Here is a 20,962-nt window from a genome sequence, read left to right on the forward strand (position 1 = left end):
GTACTGTGCTCAAAGACGATGGTGATTTGATCATAATAGATTAAATGAATTCTTCATGATGTTTTTAAAAAATACCTTATTTCAGGTGAAAGAATGACCTTTGTGAATTGTATTCTACCAGACTCAAAGAAACGTATGGTACAGAATGCTGATGTCCAGATAAAAAATGGCTTAGGTCTTAGTAAGATCCCACAGAATCTACCCATTGTCTATTTATGAAGACTGCCAAGCCTAGTTTGTGAACATACTTTATGCTGCATGATGCTTTTGAGTCACTTGCTTTACAATATTAGCCTATTAAGAGCTTGGCTGACAAATGGCATTGAAAAGTTTATTTTGCCCGTTTTGTTTTGTTTATTTTTGATTATTTGATATTTCTTTATATGACCTACTTGAATGATGCATCACAGAAAAAGAAAGAGCATTTCTGCTAACATTGTTGAGGTTTTGGACATGATGAACAAATTACTCCGCATATCATATCTCATGATAGAGGATGTTCAACTATCAATCTCACTGAAAAAATAAACAACAATTCTGCATAATTGTGATGGAGAAATTCCTCAGGGACTAAAATGCACAAAAAGGGACTTTATTTAATTTCTGTAAAATGTGGCGTTATAACATATACATGTTTACAGAAACGCGATGATTTTAGTTCACAATACAGTTAATACCGCATTATAACAGTATATTTAATTGTTTTTGTAATGAGCTGTTGGACACATTTTAGTCAGCATTGAAAAAGGAGTGTTGGAACAGTGGTTTTTAAAAGACCCCCTCTTTGTTATGCCTGGTAGAATTAGAGGGACCTTATATGATCAACATTTATTGGTCCTCTAATGATATTCAGTGTATAAGATGTTTTATCAGTATCTCAAAGATTTAGCAGTCTTGACTTTGTTAATTATTGGAAGTGTGTGCTTCTCACCAACTCCTATTTCAAGTAAACGTTCTTATGATTATGGTAAATCAGGACAATAGTTCATGATTTGGAGTAAAGGTATTCTTGTTTTAAGCCACAAGTGAAATCCCTAGATATTAAGTCCATATTTAGAGGATGTTTGACAAGGAGTGATAGTACTGTACTGTAGATACATATATGCCTGCTGTACATGTAGAGGAAAACACAAGTCCCCTTGTGGGTGAGGGACTTTCCAGTTCCTTGTTTGAGTTCCTCCCGCTTTCAATGGATCCATACAAAGTGAGTGCTGAGAGGATGCCTGTCCTGAAGGTAAATGATTTTGTCTTCATTAAAGATGTAGGTGAGATTATAGGGTTGGGGTAAAGGGGAGTCTGTGCTTTTCTAATGACACAAAAATACAAGGCTCTTTTTTTTTAAGAGAACGCCTGAGTTAGCGATGGTCAGCCTTGGCGTTTAAATGACCTGCATGTGGTTTCTGTCCCCCTGCCTGTGCCTTCTGTCCCTTTCTCATTGCCCTTCTTTGTGCTGCTGTGGTTTGTTTTTATGGATTTCCTCTCACTGTTGTTCTGAGCCCTCCCCCTCTTGTTCAGTAATCCATCACTGGCAATGCAGCGCAAATCAGTAAGGCAGTGTCTTCCTCCTCCTGGTCTAATAGTCATATGTTACTTTCATGTCATATTTTTCTCTGTATCATATAGCCAGTGTCTCAATAGATCTGTAAGGAGGGGAATGGCTCTTAAATATTTCTTGTTTGTGTATCAAATTAATGTTTTGTATGTCTGTTTTTTCAATTGTGTGTAAAGATGTTTAACTACTTTCAAATAATGAAAATCTTGACTGGGATATCTGTGTTAATCTTATTGACATGATTCTATTGTGCAACATGGCTAATTATCATGCCTGATGTACAGTATACTGTTACAGTTTAATTATTATAATATGATGTTATACAGTTATATATTATATCAACCTCAGTCATTACCTTTAATTTATAGTATGATAGGGTTAGGGTTTGGGTTAGGGTTAGGGTTAGGGTTAGCCCCTAACCATAGTGATCATATTAGTTGGATGCTGTCTGGTGACAGATGGACTTAAAACAGGCAATACAGCACTGAGTCACACACCATACCTGGGAACCAATCCTCTCACATAGACCATGAGCATATTATAGCCTACTATTGAACATCTCCTGCATCACCTCCTTGGTGTGTGTGTGTGTGTGTGTGTGTGTGTGTGTGTGTGTGTGTGTGTGTGTGTGTGTGTGTGTGTGTGCGTGTGTGCGTGTGTGCGTGTGTGCGTGCGTGCGTGCGTGCGTGCGTGCGTGAAGGCCTGAAGACCATTGTGGGCGCCTTGATCCAGTCAGTGAAGAAGCTGTCCGATGTGATGATCCTCACCGTCTTCTGCCTGAGTGTCTTTGCCCTCATCGGCCTCCAGCTCTTCATGGGTAACCTGCGCCAGAAGTGTGTTATCTGGCCAATCAACGCCACAGAGAACTACCTGGCCAATGGCAGCAAGGGCTTTGACTGGGAAGAGTACAGCATGAACGACAGTGAGTAGTCACAACACGCCAACATAATACTACCCCTGATGAGCTGGCAGTGACTTGAATGGGAATTGGATTCAGCTCATGTGTAAAAGCCAAATATAAGATCCACTTTTCTGAGTGGGGAAGTCCCACAAATTTGTTTTCATTTTTTTCATTTTTTCATTTTATTTTATTGGACAGATATAGTGAAGACAGACAGGAAAGTAAGAAAGGGCATGTCAGCAGGGCATGGGCTGGATTCGAACCCATGCTGACATGGGCATATGTGTGCACTGTAGACCGCTAAAATCTACTTTTGACACTAAATGAACAATATTCTTTTCTAAGATTCTCTTTTTGTTTATTTTGTTTCACCAGCAAATTTCTACTTCATTCCCGGACAACTGGATGCCCTTTTATGTGGTAACAGCTCCGATTCTGGGTGAGTGTCCTCCTCCTCCTGCGGCTGCTGTTAAAGGCCCAGTGTCATTGTCGTATTATTAACACAGATGACTGGAGCCACATTTGCTTGTGTGTAGATAATGCTGAGTCACTTATGGGTTGTGTGCCTCTTCTCCCTTCAGTCGTTGCCCCGAGGGCTACACATGCATGAAAGCTGGGAGGAATCCTAACTACGGCTACACCAGCTTCGACAGCTTCGGTTGGGCCTTCCTGGCTCTCTTTCGACTCATGACACAGGACTTTTGGGAGAACCTGTACATGCTGGTAAGGCTGTTGTTTCCCATGTTGAACCTCTACACAATTCTAGCACATCAGTTTTTATTTAGTTTATGTCAAATGCAAAATATAACTTTGCTGGCAAACACTTTGCTGCTATGCCCTTTCTATCACATTACAGTTCCTTCTCAGACATTCACTGAGTGAAATGTATGCTTGTTTGCTGATCAGGAATATGATTGGCAGGAGTCAGCCCCAAACTTTAAAAATGCTGCTTATCATTCATTTTTGTGTGTTATTTTATTGAGATTTGCTTTAACACAATACATGTCACCTTTACAGCACAGTGTGCGACCATGAGATCCCATGTACCTAAAATATGGCGATATCTCCACAGATGTTTACTAGCATTGGCTAGTAATCGGAAGGTCGCTGGTTTGATCCCCGCATCAGGGGGCGTGCATGTGCCCTTAATTGCTGCACTTAACCCCTTATTGCTGACCCTGTGCTTACACCCTGTGCCTAGATCAAAAATACCAAATTCCAACAATTGACTGACAAGTTGATTGCATGGCAATAAATCAGTAAACAATTTTTAAAAAGACTACCTTCCCACCATCAATAATAACTCCCCATCCTCAAGCTGCATTTGCATACTGTGGCTTGACTCAATACTGTTGTCTTGCAGCTCAGCAGAATATCCTCAGCCTCTGTAATGGTGGAAGCACTAAGGCTTCCTCTTTGTACAGGGGCGGATGGAGGGAAGCATTAAATATTTACCTCAGGATTACAGTATGGGCAATTAGGGAGATGAGACAGGACTCTCAGATGGGAGCTTCAGAGCTGTACCCTATTTTTGGTCATATCTCAAAATCTATGTTTCCGTATTAGCCTATCTTCATATTATGGGAACTCCCTCCAAACTTCTCTCCTGCTTAATGACATCTTTACTACCTTTTTAAAATCTAAATATGGTGTGCATTGGTTAGAAATGTTGGGGGTTATCATAGGGTTATCAGATCAGACACTCTTTTATTATCTAGTTTAACCCAGCATTGTGAACAGTTGTGCTTGCATTCATGCATTGCCTGCTCAAACATGAGTGGCTTTTAATGTTTCAGTAAATAATTTGCTGCACATCTACAGATTATATTATCATGGAATCTGAGGTATGTGTATGTGTGTGTGTGTGTGTGTGTGTGTGTGTGTGTGTGTGTGTGTGTGTGTGTGTGTGTGTGTGTGTGTGTGTGTGTGTGTGTGGGGGGGGGTACTTCCAGTTTTTTGCAGATTTTTTTTTGCATTTTTTTTTGTGCTTTTTGTGTCGCAGTGTGTTGTGTTGGATATTCTTTCCAGCACTGCATGTAAACTACATTCATAATTGATGTGTGAGGGAATTGCTGTGCCCTATCCCAGGAAGTCCTCCCTGCTCAAATCTGCTCCCTGCAGACAATACACCCTGTTTTTGAAGGAGGGACCAAGGGATGTTCCTGATGGGAAAAGTCTTCATTTGGAGCTTTGCCTGCACTGGTTTTGTTACACTTCAAAACCCTAAATTGCCTCTGGAATATAACTGACAGAAAGAGATTTTAGCACATACTTGAATTGATGATGTTATGATCATGTAATACATTATTTTTGATACACGTCTCCTTACATGTTGTCTCCACAGAGGATAGTTCCTCAATCTACAGTAAATTGGTTGTGTGCTCACTGGTGTGGTGTACATGTAAAAGTAGGTCAAAATGCAGATCTGGAGGCTTTGTTTGATGAATGACACTAACTTGTGACCATGCTGGGAATCCAAGGAAATGCAGTGTATGAAATATTTGTTGTGCATTGTTTGTGTCAAATCAATACCAAACCATTATTACCATTTCACATACAGTAATGCATATGCAGAAAATTCAAATCATGTGAAATCATGTGAAAGCAGAAAATACAAGTATAGTAGTTTGTTTTTATCATACACCTTAACTGCTCCTCCTGAGACATCTTCTGCCCCTCAGCACTGCGTCTCCGAAAGACACCCGCTTTCCCCTCTACTGTGTCCCTAAAAACGTCTATTGCCCCCCTTGTACGGTTTCTCTGTTTCTCCAGTGTAAAATAAATAAATAAAAAGGTTTAGAAGAAGGTGATAGGAGAAGGTTTTTCCTTCTATCAATGGCCCCGGGCCTGAGCTGGATTACTCTTCCTGCTACGACTGGTGGATTGATGATTCACTTGCTTAGTATTCAATTGTATTGATTGTAAGTCGCTTTGGAATAAGGCATCTGCTAAATGCCAAAAATGTAAATGTAAAAATGTAATCATACTGCATTTAATGTATGAAAGTGTTGCCACCCACAATTTTAGATTTCTACTTAACATTCTTGACATTCTTTGCTCATCCAGTTCTTTATGTCTATACAGCATACAGAAGTCGGGCATAAATCAATCTGTTCCTCCTGCACAGATGATATAGCTTTCGTAGCTTTCCATTCACCCTGATAACTGGATCCTTTGAGCTGTGACATCATTTCTGAGCTGGGTTGGGGTCAGAGCCCATGTGTCAGTGTCTGAACCCTATGCTCTGCTCCTTTCTGCTATAGACCCTGAGGGCAGCAGGGAAGACCTACATGATCTTCTTTGTACTGGTGATCTTCGTGGGCTCCTTTTACCTGGTGAACCTGATCCTGGCTGTGGTGGCCATGGCCTATGAGGAGCAGAACCAAGCCACCATGGAGGAGGCCGAGCAGAAGGAGGCGGAGTTTAAAGCCATGTTGGAGGTGCTGAAGAGACAGCAGGAAGATGCTCAGGTCAGCACAAAGGCACTATAAACACTGCATTTGTGTGTGTGTGTGTGTGTGTGTGTGTGTGTGTGTGTGTGTGTGCATTATTATAATATGATGTTATACAGTACATAATATATCAACCTCAGTCAATTACCTTTAATGTGTAATATGATAGATAGTCAGACACTTCTGTCCCATCACATTAGCTGGATGCTGTCTGGTGACAGATGGACCTAAAGCAGGCAATGCAGTAGCTAACTACAGCACTCTGAAACTAGCAAAGTCACGCACCATACCTGGGAACCAGTCCTCTCACATAGACCATGCGTGAGCTTAGAATTATATGGTTCTATCTCAGTTTAGGGTAGTTCAGAGATATTGAGCGTCAACGTTTTTACATTCCATTATGTTTTGTGAGATGGAACCTTTGTATTTGATTAATTACTAATTTAAAAATGTCAACATTTTAAAAATAACACCACACAGGCATTAATAAACACTTAATGGATCAGATTATGTAAAAAACTAAATTTTGACCAAAAATTGAGATAGAACCTTGTAATTCTAACGTCACGCATGAGCATAGTATAGCCTACCATTGAACACCTCCTGCACCTCCTTGGTGTGTGTGTGTGTGTGTGTGTGTGTGTGTGTGTTTGTGTGTGTGTGTGTGTTTGTGTGTGTGTGTGTGTGTGTGTGTGTGTGTGTTTGTGTGTGTGTGTGTTTGTGTGTGTGTGTGTGTGTGTGTGTGTGTCTGTCTCTCAGGCTGCTGCCATGGCGACCTCGGCGGGCACAGTGTCTGAGGATGCAGTGGAGGACGATGGTGGGGGACACATGTCTTGCAGCTCGTCAGAAATGTCCAAGCTCAGCTCCAAGAGTGCCAAGGAGCGACGCAACCGCAAAAAGAAGTGGAGACAGAAAGAGCAGTCCAGGGGCGAGGAGAAGGGAGACAGTGAGAAGTTTGTCAAGTCTGAGTCAGACGACGGCAGCAAGAGGAGCCGCTTTCGGTTTCCGGACAACCGTCTAGGCCGCAAGTCGTCCATCATGAACCAGGTGAGAAGACAAGGGTCATGGCCTTTGCCTGCAGTTTGCCACCACGTAATGCATTCTGGGGCTGGGCAGCTGAGAAGAATTTGGGCTTGGTTGTATTTTTGGGAAATAACATTGAAGTACAGGCCATATTATGTGAATACAGATAAGTCCTAAGTTGGTGGAGCATGGTGCTAGCAACGCTAATGTTTTGAGTTAGATTCCTGTTGCGACCATATAATATATGGTTATTATACAAAAAATACATGCACTCACTGTACTGTAAGTCGTTTTGGATATATGCGTCAGCATATATAATATGCCACAATTTTGTCAGACCAGCCAGCTTGTCTGACAAAATTGAAACAGCAGAACATAGAGGTTTATGCATGAAACACAGTAAGTAAAATATCTCCTAGTGGACTGTCCAATGTCAATGGTTCTGCCTTGATTGATACACTTGTGAAGTTTGAGCTTTGCAACAGCATCTGGCTGGAGTTTATACCTCAGGGTGTATTTGTTGTAGCTAAAGATACAGTAGCATGTGTTCAAGGTTTGAATTATTAACTGTGATTACATTAATGTTTCAGTGAGAGCAGTCATACAGCTTTGTTTCCTCCTCACTCTTTATGGTGTCCTTCATATTGTACTGTATCTGTTCAACAAGACAAGTCAAGGGGCTTATAGCATGAGTAAAGATGCTACACTAATAATATGTATTGATTGACTGCATTGATACATTGAGCATTCAAACCTTTGACAGTGATAAACTATCACAATGATAAACTATCGAGAAATATCTTGAACAGCAATAGTGTACATGTGAATGCTAGTGGCATTAGCGCTAGGCTATGGTGTTAGAGATGGTGACCATTATAGTGAATATGCTTTTACCAGTAAGAAATAAGCTAGGGATCAAAAGTTTATCAAATATCCTTTGTGAACATACAGTGCCTATAGAAAGTCATCATACCCCTTCACTTTTCCCACATTGTGTTATAGACTCAATTTCAAATTGATTAAATAAAAAACAATTGTCATCAATCCACACACATGACAAAGTGAACGTTTTTAGAGATTTCTGCAAATGTATTAAAATTGAAACACAAATGTCATCAACAACTTACTCAATAAGATTAATTGAGTCCATCTTAATGCAAGGATAATAGTTACGGTAGTTGTTTTTTTGGAATGAATATCTTTGTTTATAGGGTCTCTGAATTGCACAGGAATCAATTACACACTATGTGAATTAGGTAGTCACTACCAACTCAGCATATTTGATAATTTTCTCTCGATCCGGACAAACTCCTCAGTCCCTGCCAGTGACAAATACCCATAACTTAATGCAGCTACCACTATTCTTCACACGAGAGATGGTGTAGAAGCTGCATTGCATGTGCTCGATTCGCACTAAACTTAATGCTTTGTAACCCTAACCCTAAAACTAAATAAACACATTTCCAGCCACTTTCTTTGCTGTATCACTTGAATTCATTGTTGCAAACACAATTATTGATATGAGATAGATTATTTTCCATTAATTGGCCACTTGGTTATAGACCATTTTGTAGAGTGACTGAGATGATGTTGTTCCATCGACTGCGGTTTTTCCTCTCCACCATTCAACTTTGTAGATTTTTGTAAGTCTCCCCAGGCCACAGGCTCGCATTGAGCGTCCCTGAGCAGTTTTGTTCCTCTCCATTTGCTCAGTTTGTAAAGACAACCTGAACCACACAGTGTGTAATTGATTCCTATGCAAATCATTGACCCTATAAAAACAAAGATATTGATTCCAAAATTACATAAACTATTATCCTTGCATTAAAATGGACTCAATTGAACTTATTGAGTGATTTGTTGATGACATTTTTGCATTTGAGCTCATTTCAAGTGTGTCATTGCAAAGGGCATGAATACTTATGCACATGAGGTATTTCTGTGTTTCAATTTGAATAAATTAGCAGAAATGTCTAAAAAGTTGTTTTCACTTTGTCATTATGTGGTAGCCTATTGTGTGTGGATTGATGATTTTATTTTAATTTAATACATTTTAAATTGAGTCTATAACACAACAAAATGTGGAAAAGGTGAAGAAGGGGTATGATGACTTTCTATAGGCACTGTATATTGTATATTGTATAATGTGGTAACAGGATCAATACAGTAGTAAAGTCCAGATTCATGCATGTCCAGCTCATCTTTCCCTCAGTGAGGACTCAGCTGTGTTCCTGTCCTGTGTTTGACCTTGCTGGTGTAGAATATCAGTGACCTAATTTTGCATTTCCCTCTGTTCATTAAGTCACATGATCACTCCATCAGAATATGCTCCCTAAGGGAAATCCACACACGCTGCTCTAAATTCATCCAGTAGCCCACAGATGTTGTCTTTCATTATGACCCCAGAATTGATGACAAAGACGACCAGAATGATGGCGCAATCGATGTAAACTCATAAACACCCTCACTCCTCCATCAATCTAACTTATTCACCTGGCCTGTCTCTCCCTTCCTGCCTTGTCCTTGTCCTCCAGTCCCTCCTGAGTATCCCAGGATCCCCTTTCCTCTCGCGCCACAACAGCAAGAGCAGCATCTTCAGCTTCAAGGGCCGCTCCAAGGACGTGGGCTCGGAGAACGAGTTTGCCGACGATGAGCATAGCACGGTGGAAGAGTGCGAGGAGCGGCGGGGCTCCCTCTTCAGCCCGTACCGGCGGAGCAGCTACAGCGGCTACCACGGCAAGAGGAACAGCACAGTGGACTGCAACGGCGTGGTGTCTCTGATCGGCCCCGGGTCTGGTGGACGCCTATTGCCCGAGGTGAAAATAGATAAGGCAGCTACTGACGACAGTGTAAGGAAGTTAATAAGTAGGCCCGTCTAGGCATGGCCCCTCTCTTTCTTTCTTTCGGACTCTCTCTCTTTCTCAACCTTCTTCTTCTGCAAGTCCGTATGTATCTACGCTAAGCGCTCGTTCCCCTCCTGCTCCTGTAGTGTATGCTGCCCTCCAACACTAACCAAAGAATCAAACAGAGAAACTTCACATTGACTGTAGAAGGGTCTTACTGGGTCATTCAGTGACTTCCAGATTATTGGTCTCATATTTGGAATTAGTTTTTAGCGTAATATATTGTCCATCCACATTGTAGCACAATAATACTGAACATTCACAAATGATACAACAATATATGCATTTGTATGTTTTCCATTGTCCATGGATACAGTATTCTTATCTTTCAAATAGCCTAGGCTGCTATGACACACTACACTGTATAAAGTACACCAAATATATTCATTATACTGTTAAGTTTATAACGCACCATCACCAATCTTTATAATCATATTTTTCCTCTCACTGCTAATAATGATGTCCAAAACAATCCCTAGCTGTATGGTGTACCGCTGGTGGAAGAGAGGCTTCAGTTTGGGAGTGATCAGATATTTCTCCTCCAGACAGACAGGGCTTGTGCTAGGCTATGGTTGTGTCTGTGTGGTGGGAGGATGAAACAGAGGACACTAATCACTGTAGTCATATGCCCCTCACTGCTTTCCGACATTGTCTCATGTCTTCACTCACACCAGTGTCACCAACATAATCTTCTTTTGTCTAGATTTGTCTAGATTTGTCTAGATTTGTCTAGATTTTAAGGCTAACCACCTTCCTTTTCAAACAAACCCCACTGAACAAAATCATATACACAATGATATTTCTAATGCCAGTTAGACAATTTGAGACCATCAATCTGAATACAGGGCCTGTATTTCTGACACAGCATGATAACAAAATAATGGCTATGGTATAATTTCCTCTCCTCGTCTTTGACTTGGTGCATGCTCATGCATGACAACTTCAACAATCTCAACCCAATTGCTGTTCCCCCTTCTTTCTCCTAGTGCTATGATGACTTCATGGTTGATATGGGAATAAGGTCAGATAAGGTATGAGGTTATGGATAGAAGAAGTTGCTTATTATAGGTAAAATAAAGTCTAACCCTAACCCAAAATGTTCAATGGGTGTATAGCCTATACTGTATGATTGGGACCTATTTTACAAGTTGAGCATAATTAGCTATTGCCCCAGCACTATAATTGCATACGTGTCATGCAAAAATAATCTCTCCTCTCAATATTTGGACATTTAAATATTATTAAAATAATGTGCAATGAGATTATTACATATTATTTATCACAATGAGGTCAACTATCCCAATGCCAAGGCTCCCACTGTGGCTGAGACTGCATGTTCCTGCGTTGAACTCAAAGCCAGCATTACCATGACATGCTGTAAAGAATGAAGCGTGCCAAAGAAAACCAACCTCTATCTATCCCACCAATCCCTCTATCCCACCAATCTCGCCCTGCAGTGCACTTCCCTCCCCCGGCCACCGGTGGTGCTGTGGGATGGTGTTCATGTCTGTTCCATCAGTGCTTGATTCTTCCTCTCCTCCTGACAGCCCACTACTGAGGTTGAGGTGAAGAAGAAGCTGTCGGGCTCCCTGATGGTGTCTGTGGACCAGCTCAATACCTCCTTTGGGCGGAAAGAGCGGGCCAACAGTGTCATGAGCGTCATTACCAACACGCTAGTGGAGGGTACTGCCTCTCTCATTTCCCCCAGCTAATCTCATGCTGCATAGTTTTACCTATAACTCCTGCTGATCAGCCTTGTATATCAAACAATGTCAGATGTTATGCTAACAATAATGCAAATGCTATCTAGTATTATTGTCTACATAACAGTTAGCATGTGGCAGCTCTGTCACACTATATTATGTTATAGTGTGACAGTTGGCAACCCATTAGGATTTTGATGCCTCTTCCTCGCTTCCCCTTGTCCTCAGAACTGGAGGAGTCTCAGCGCAGTTGCCCTCCGTGCTGGTATAAGTTCTCAAACACATTCCTGATCTGGGAGTGCTGTCCTGTGTGGCTGAAGATCAAAGAGATCGTCAACCTGATTGTTATGGACCCCTTCGTGGACCTGGCCATCACCATCTGTATCGTTCTCAACACCCTCTTCATGGCCATGGAGCACTACCCCATGACTGAGCAGTTTCAGGGGGTGCTGTCAGTTGGCAACCTGGTGAGCATCATGCAATCTCTATTCACAATCTCTATTCACAATCTCTCTTCACAATCTCTATTCACAATCTCTCTTCACAATCTCTATTCACAATCTCTATTCACAATCTCTATTCACAATCTCTATTCACAATCTCTATTCACAATCTCTATTCACAATCTCTGTTCCCTCTTGATGGTGCAATATCATGGCATGGATTGCAGGGTTGATACTCTTATTAATATCTTAATATCTCTTAATAGCTGTGTTATTTTTGTACTCATATTTGGCAGTTATTTAATTGCCAATTCAAAGCTAAATTAAAACATTCCCAGCCCCCCTATGTTTCCCCCCCCCCCCCCCCCATGTGGCTCCCTCTTTCTCTGTCTCTCACTCTCTCTCCCGTACTGCTGTTTCCTCGGCCCAGGCACTGGGTGCTGGCTTGTGGGAGGTCTGCATTAATATTTCATGCAGGCTGATCGATGAGCAGCTCTAAAATGGTGCCTGAATCACAGCTCAGAAAACCCAACCTGTACATTTTCTCCATTAGCATTTCTAGAGAAACTAAGTACATTTGAGCGGTGCAGACTCTCGCTGTGTTGACATGGATATTGCCATCAGTAGTTTGATCCTGCCCATGCTGGGACCTTGAAGGGTGTCACTAAGGGTGTCTTGCCGGGCAGTTAAAAGTGTCACTTGAATTGTGAGAATTGATGGTGAGCATTGTGCAGTGCACACTCTGTTAGAGGGAGTTTCTGGGTAACCTTAATGCATTATGAGTAATCTTCCCTGAACAAGGGACTGCACACACAGACTCCTCCTGCCACGCCTTGATCTATGGACACACACATTGTCAGCTCGGTGATTTAAAGATGACCTTCAGTTATTAATTAGACCTGCACATAGTCATTGCAAGGTAGCACTCACCTTTTGAATAATTGTCTTATTTCCTGGCCAATGCAAAAAACAAACAGACAAACAAAACAAAAATGTTACTATTGTTTGTATGAAATTATTCACCTTTTTTCAGAAGTTGCTTGAATGACTAGAATGGACAGTCATCTCCTAATTAGCTCAACTGAACATACTCAAATGTGACGGCAGCTAGTGAAACCGGGAACAATCAAATTGTACTGACTTCTATTCTGAAAAATGTAAATAAATCAATGACACACTCGTTAGTCAAGCCAACATATTGCAATGCAATGGAGTCGGTGAGTAATCCCCACTACTACCTAGTTAACTATAAGTCTATAACACTACTTTACATTGTTAGCAGGCTCACAAAACAACCTTTGTTAGTTGACTAGCGAGTGTGACATTGATTTTCAACAACGTTGAAAGGTGAGGCGTCACACCAAATATCACCTAAACAAAGTGTGCTATTGAATGGGGATATTTCTCTCAAGTTAATTTTGCACAAACATCTCCTCATACCTGTGTTTGTCGCTGACAGGTGTTCACAGGGATCTTTGCAGTGGAGATGTTTGCCAAGCTGGTGGCCATGGATCCCTACTACTACTTCCAGGAGGGCTGGAACTGCTTTGATGGCTTCATTGTCACCCTGAGTTTAGTGGAGCTGGCTTTGGCTGACGTGGAGGGGTTGTCAGTGCTCAGATCATTCCGATTGGTAAACACTTTTCCAACCCCTATGTGTACACAAATCACATATATATCTATTACTTATGTACTATGTACTACTACTCTGGCCAGAATTCTGTACATATTATTACTACAACTGCTATGTCTACTATTACCACTATAGCAGTTACTAATTCATCAACAGCTGTTACTCCAACTAATTCATCAACAGCTGTTTCTCCAACTATTGCTGCTGCTCACAAGATGCCATGCTAATGATGTTTGTATTCCTCTGATGCCTGTCCTGTCACTCTCTCCCTCCCCAATCTCAGCTGAGAGTGTTCAAGTTGGCCAAGTCGTGGCCCACCCTTAACATGCTGATCAAGATCATCGGTAACTCTGTGGGCGCTCTGGGAAACCTGACCCTGGTGCTGGCCATCATTGTCTTCATCTTTGCCGTGGTGGGCATGCAGCTGTTCGGCAAGAGCTACAAGGACTGTGTGTGTAAGATTGCCCTGGACTGCGAGCTGCCTCGCTGGCACATGAACGACTTCTTCCACTCCTTCCTGATCGTTTTTCGGGTGCTATGTGGAGAGTGGATTGAGACCATGTGGGACTGTATGGAGGTGGCCGGACAGGGCATGTGCCTCATCGTCTTCATGATGGTCATGGTCATTGGCAACCTGGTGGTGAGTATCAGATAGAGCTGTGTGAACTCCAAGTAGGCTTTGAGGCTTGCTACAACAGGCTGTTGTACTAGTTTACCAGAGGGAGAGGCATTAGTTGCTGCTGCTGATAAATACAGTAGTCTTGTGGCTGGTGAGAGAAGCTGAAGCCTGTCCTCTGTGTGTGTCTCTCTATTAGGTGTTGAACCTGTTCCTTGCCTTGTTGCTGAGCTCGTTCAGTGCAGACAACCTGGCAGCCACCGATGATGACGGTGAGATGAACAACCTGCAGATCTCAGTTATCCGGATCAAGAAGGGCGTTGCCTGGTTCAAGGCCAAGATGCGAGAGATTACGAAGAAGCCACTGATAGAGGACGAACAGAAGCCTCTGGACGACATGTACGACAAGAAGCTAAACTGCATTGCCAACCACACGGGCGTAGACATCAACCGTGACCTGGACTACAAGAATGGTAACGGCACCACCAGCGGCATCGGCAGCAGCGTAGGCAAGTACATGATCGACGAGGACCACATGTCTTTCATCCACAACCCCAACCTGACCGTGTGCGTTCCCATCGCCGTGGGCGAATCTGACTTTGAGAACCTCAACACAGAGGACTTCAGCAGCGAGTCGGAAAACGAGAACAGTAAAGAGGTGAGAGACGGAAGAGATAGAACTAGTTTCTCCTGAGCACAATGATATACATCGGCATGTTTAAAAGCATGTAAAGGCTAGAGGAAGACCTATTTGCTTCGTAAATTTCAATAATTTCAATATAGGCCTATAGTAGTAGATGTTAGAGTGTGTCTTTCGCATACATGCATGTACTGTGCAGTATCAAAAGATAGTTGATTTGTTGTTTCTTGTAATACTTTACTCCATTGTTGTTGTTTCGTTGCTGTGTTTTCACTGCCAAGGCACTGAAGTAACTCCATTACTCAATACACTCACTTATCATTTTTGTAGCTGGGCATGAAACAGATATCTGCTCATCTGTGTTTTTGAAAAAAAGAAATGTTTAACTGTGCAAAGACATTTAGGATTTAGAGTAGGAGTAGATAGGAGCATGTTAGAGTAGATAGTTTGCTATTTGATATTCCATCCAGTTAAGCCTTATGATTGCTCTTGGTAGGCAGCAGTCTTTGAATGTATTAAAGTCATGGTTAATTACACACAGGTCAGTAGTTCTCTATTAATGATATTATGTATGAATGTTCTACATTGACTATTGGTAGTAGGTCACAAATGTTACAGTTCTGGGATGAATGCAGCAGTAGAATGACTATGACCCATCTCTCTGTCTGTCTTTGTGTGTAGCTGGACGACACCAGCTCGTCTGAGGGCAGCACCATAGACATCAAGCCTGACGTGGTGGAGGAGGTGGTGGTGGAGACAGTGGAGGAGTACCTGGACCCAGACGCCTGCTGGACGGATGGTAGGACAGGACCGGCTGGCTTTGATACAGTCAAACAGTTACTCTCATCTGCTCGCCTTTGTAACCCATATTCCAATTGACTGATTTTATTATCGCTATTTGAGAGTGATTGAAATTCATTGTACCGCCTGTCCTCTTGTTTGTCAGGTTGTATTGCCAAGTATAAGTGCTGTGACGTGCCCATCACTCACGGCTGGGGGAAACCATGGTGGTTCCTGAGGAAGACCTGCTATCTCATTGTGGAACACAACTGGTTTGAGACCCTCATCATCTTCATGATTCTGCTCAGTAGTGGGGCCTTGGTAAGGATGGATGCAGCAACCTGCACCTCACACCTATACACACAAACACACATACTGTACAGTACAGCACATTATGTACCTGCTAAATGAAAAACTAATGATTATCAATGGGGAAGAAAACCTCAACTGTAGAAACATTTCTATTTATGTTAGTATATATATTATAGGAATATGTATATATGGAACAATGATGCTGTTTAAATTGAGATACAAACTCTCTTAATGGCAAAGCTTTGTGGTGTATTTCATATTGAGTACAGAGTACACAGGTGAGAAGCAGTACAGAGGAGAAGCCTGGCTGCTTGAGGAGCTGTCTTTGGCAGTGAGGAAATAGAAGTAGACATGGAGTGGTGCATTTGGGCCCGTCCCCTGTGCTCTATGCTGTAGATGGTGAGGGGAGGGGCCTGGAGCGTCAGAGCGGGACTGTGTGATTAATGGACTGGGACCATTTATCACATAGGGGATCTATTTCTGGTGTCAGGAGGGCCATGTTCTCAGCCATGTCAAATAGTACTAAAATAAGAGCTGAGGCCGACGTTTACGTTAATGGACATATATATTGAAATATTCACAAGTGTTTTTTTGTATTATAAATAATGTTAGCTATCAGTCATGATTGAGCACTGTTGTAGATACATTTTCATTAGTTTACATGTGAATTACCAAGCATGTATTCATCAAACTCAAACTCTTGCACATTTGTTTTAATTTATATTTCCTTTAAAGGGGGTTTATGAAATGTCCTATGCAAATACAGTCTGATTGATTTATTGATTGATTACCTCCTCCCAGGCCTTTGAGGATGTGTACATTGAACAGAGGAAGACTATCCGGATCGTTCTCGAGTACGCAGACAGGGTGTTCACCTACATCTTCATCCTGGAGATGTTGCTAAAGTGGGTGGCCTATGGCTTCAAGAAGTACTTTACTAACGCGTGGTGCTGGCTGGACTTCTTCATTGTGGATGTAAGTACACATTTCCTGTGTCTTTACCCTAGATCTGGTAGAGTTAGTAGCAGCTAGGAGTGTTATTGACCCTCAATCACATGCTGTTAAAGCTTCAACTTACTGCATACAGCTACAGTAGACCCTACAAGACTTCCTGTAATGTGGAGGGATAGGAACAGTAAACCGCAGAAAAGAATAATTATGTAATGACTATGATCTTGCACTGTGAAAACACACATTTTGATATAAAACACACCTTGCATATTGGTATGGAAGTACCCTGTCTTTGGAGACTGATGTTTATACATTCTACCTACTGTAGTGTTGCTCCTATTGTTGCTTAACAGGGTGTGGTTAGGTGGGGGACTGGGAGGGCAAAGATAGGATAGAAGAATGAACTGCAGCTTCATGGTATGGAATGGGTGAGAAGGTGGTCACACTAGCAAAAACAGTAAGATTCTACTGTTTATATACTACAGTATGGCTTCCATCCATATGAAGTGTGCCGATGCCTATCACCTTTTACATCTCCATGAAGCAATATCTCTGTATGATCATGGATGTGAGATGCTTGAATATCAAAGGCAATTCTCTGCTTGTGATGTTGTGCCTTAAGTGTGGGACAGGCAAGGAATGGTGTTCTCTGTTTCCCATTATGTGCAAATAGACACCAATTCTATTGTTCTAAGTTCTAAGTAAGACAAATGATTCAAATTTGCTAACATTGATATTGGAATGTGAATGACATTACAAATTAGAATCAGTCCATCAATGACAAAGATTATTGATCAGCATATTCAAGCCATGCTCACCCCAACAGGATATTATGTGTCAAATCTTGTCTTTGTGTAAAATGTCCTCTAATGTGTCCCTGACTTATTCAAAGTTTAATCTGTGTCTCTGTCCTTCTATTTCTTAGTGTTTCTCATTCTCTGCCCCCGCTCTGTGAGACAACTTTGAAAGTCTTTGAATTGGGGAAATGATGCATTCCATTCTGTACATGTACTTTAATGAATACAGGATCTTTCAATATTATATTTAAATTAGGGTTAGGGGGGAGGGGGTTGTTGCATACTTGGATGTTTATTTATATAATGATTAATTAATTATTACAATTATTATGTTTAAGTTAAGTTGGGAGGAGAATTGATCCCCTGTGATTATGTGACGTGTGCTTGTCTGCTTTGATAGGCAGATTTGAAGAATCTCTGTTCTGACCTTGTCCTTGAACTAACCAACTCTCAACAGTATCCTACATATCCTATGTGCTGATGCAGACAAAATACAGTAGCTCTGACAGGAGAGCCACTCATGGCAGTACTAGGTATGATAAAGGATGAGAACTGGTAATCAAATACTGATAAATACACAGCAACCATTCACTCCGTGCCATTTTACTGTTCTGAATTATATTTACTAATACATTATCCATTTTAATGACATGATTATAGACTACCCAAATATACAGCTGGTTCCAGCTATTGTTCCTATTCATATTAACTCTACTGTTAATCGTTGATAAAAAATAAAGTATGAATTTAATTGAATTTTTATTTGAAACTTAAACTTAAAATAATGGGGAATTAGGTTACCGGTACCCGTAAGACATTGATACTATGATATTATGGGTTGATTTTACTACAACAAATTATATAAATATTTACATGTGTACATTACATCTATACTCACTCATACTGTCCACTCTGGACTGACTGTAATGTATCCCAAACCCTGCCCTCCTTCCCCACCCCACTTTCCACCAACCCCTGCTTCAGCCAGAGCAAGGGTTGTGATGAGTTGAAGCGTGTTAAAGCAACACTTGGGACAATACAAAGGCCTACATTTCCCAAGCAGCTTATGTGTGACAACAACTGTTCTACCCACCACCCCCCTCGCCCCTCCCCAACCCTCTTCCTCCTTGAAGTGTTCAACCTCCTCTTACCCCAGGAATGTTTGACATTGTCCTGAGATGTAATGATGGTGGGGACAGGCAGGCCAGCCAGCGGTAAGTTTGGTCCTGACAAGTGGTCCCTCCCTTTAATGCTGTGCTCAGTGGCTCTGGTCTGGGTTGTGTGTTGGCCTGTGGCCTGTGCCTCTGCCGTCCTGTGCTGTGCTCTTAACCATGTCTGTGGGCTCTGAAGGGGGGACACCATCATTATTAGACCAGCATGCATTTCTCTGAGTGTGTGTGTGTGTGTGTCTGTGTGTCCGTGTTTACATCCCTTTTGTGTTTTGATATCTTTCTGTTTATTTGTATTTTAATTAAGTTTACATTTGAGAAATGTTGCTAGAATGTAGCAAATGTGACACAGCAGAATTAATACAATGCATTAAAATGGTAGGAAAATGGCAGTTTACTATACAGTGTATGTGATATTCATGGTGAAGATAGAATGCATTGGGCCTGTCCTTTGTTTCAACATACGTATAGTATGCCAGTCTTTGGTCCAAACTTAATTTAATCAGATATTCAGTTACAGCACATCCACGCTTGTTTTTGTATAGTACAAGGCTTCCTGTTTCCTTATTTAAGATAGTATAGTACACATCATATTGTTATAAAATAGAATCTAAAAAGGTAATTGAAAATCATCCTAGTACAGTATAGTTCAATGTGTGAGGATTGCTGGATTCATCCTCCATCCTTTTATTTATAATTAGATTTTTTCATTACATTTTGTCGTGGTTTTCTTTGGTTTTAGTTGTGTTCTGTTTTTTGTTTCTGTTTCTGTTCTGTTTTGCTGTCCTCATGGGATCACAGCCACAGATGTCATTGGCCTTGCCTTGCAGAGCTCTGAGAGAGGGACGAGGCGCTGAGGGCACCAACACAGCAGGCCCAGGGGGGGTCGCGCCCCCTAAGGGGGGGCACTCCAAGGGGTCAGGCTCAGGCTGAAGGTGACAACTACCCCAAATACTGTAACAGTAGATGAAGGCAAAATCTTTATTTTTTGCTTCCCCACCACGTCGTAAAAGCCTGTAGAGAAGTCCTATGGTTATCAGACAGCTTCTTAAGGAGTTAACAGACTCCATGATTAAAACCTGGCAGAAGGAATCATAGGTACTATACATTCTATGTATAGGACATATGTATAAGTCCTTGAGATCCAGGACACATACGAAAATGAACCCAGTTATGTGCTACATATCACAATGCTCACAACTACTGTATCCTTGGCCAAATCCGCTAGAACCACGATTGCGACTTTGTATATCTCCCATCATGAAGGACATAAATGGCCCCAATCAAAATAAAGATGTTGCCTTTATTAGAACCCCCCTCTGTGACTCTGGTCAGCTTTGGATGTTGTGTACTTTTGCGGTGAGTTTGACCAGTACTTGTCGGTGGCTGGTTGGAGGTGCTTTCAGATGTCTTACTGTTTATATCCCTTTCTTAAGGAACTGGTGCTCTCTCTCTCAGTTTCACCACCCATGCAACAATAGTCAGGGAAATTGAGTCTAGTACACACACACCCGGTCTTCCCTGTTGTCAGTATTTCTGTAGGTTTACTTACCATAGCAGTATTCAACCCCAAACCCCTCTATCTGTCCTCCCCCCTCTAATGGCTGGCTTTGCTTGGTTGAGATGACCTCATCTTTCCTCAACAGTTCCGTTGCTCACTCACACTTTCCCTCCATGCAGCTTATCGACCACACTCCCTTAACTCCATTTCCTCCTCCGTTAACGATATGTGTTTAGCTTAGGTGAACTATACAGTATGGCACTGGACCATAGGGGCTTCACAAGGGGTAGTGGTGGTCTAGTGGATAGTGAGTTGGACTGGTGATCGTAAGGTTGTGAGTTAAAATCCCGCCTGAAACACCACCACTAGTGTGCCTTTGAGTAAGGCACTTAGCCCTCAGTTACTCCAGGGGGAATGTCCCTGTAATCTGTAATTGTAAATCACTTTGGATTAAAAGCGTCTGCTAAATGGCAAATTCTGCTAAATGGCACATTCTAACAATTACCAAACCATAACTTACTCCATTTAGACCCATTGATTCCTTATTTGTGACCATGATCATTTAACATTGAATATATTGTATATT

The 20,962-nt window shown here is 41.7% G+C and overlaps 1 protein-coding gene across 5 annotated transcripts in view; it reads left to right on the forward strand.

The window, feature by feature from the left end:
* scn8aa (sodium channel, voltage gated, type VIII, alpha subunit a) overlaps positions 1-20,962 on the forward strand; it is a gene marked incomplete at both ends in the record, with an annotated part of 46,972 nt that overhangs the window by 16,950 nt on the left and 9,060 nt on the right. The window contains 14 exons of one of the 5 annotated variants that reach the window (XM_080534903.1): positions 2,253-2,474; positions 2,829-2,892; positions 3,035-3,176; positions 5,717-5,935; positions 6,665-6,952; positions 9,463-9,777; positions 11,379-11,514; positions 11,763-12,001; positions 13,437-13,610; positions 13,894-14,250; positions 14,426-14,884; positions 15,548-15,665; positions 15,813-15,967; positions 16,760-16,933. In XM_080534903.1, coding sequence (XP_080391029.1) covers positions 2,253-2,474; positions 2,829-2,892; positions 3,035-3,176; positions 5,717-5,935; positions 6,665-6,952; positions 9,463-9,777; positions 11,379-11,514; positions 11,763-12,001; positions 13,437-13,610; positions 13,894-14,250; positions 14,426-14,884; positions 15,548-15,665; positions 15,813-15,967; positions 16,760-16,933 — 3,062 coding nt within the window. The remainder of the gene's footprint in view (positions 1-2,252; positions 2,475-2,828; positions 2,893-3,034; positions 3,177-5,716; positions 5,936-6,664; positions 6,953-9,462; positions 9,778-11,378; positions 11,515-11,762; positions 12,002-13,436; positions 13,611-13,893; positions 14,251-14,425; positions 14,885-15,547; positions 15,666-15,812; positions 15,968-16,759; positions 16,934-20,962) is intronic. The other 4 variants (XM_080534904.1, XM_080534905.1, XM_080534906.1 and 1 more) reach the window with 4 other exon arrangements.

Source organism: Nansenia antarctica (genome assembly GCF_963989245.1).
Source record: "Nansenia antarctica genome assembly, chromosome: 6".
NCBI classification, from domain to species: Eukaryota; Metazoa; Chordata; class Actinopteri; order Argentiniformes; family Microstomatidae; genus Nansenia; species Nansenia antarctica.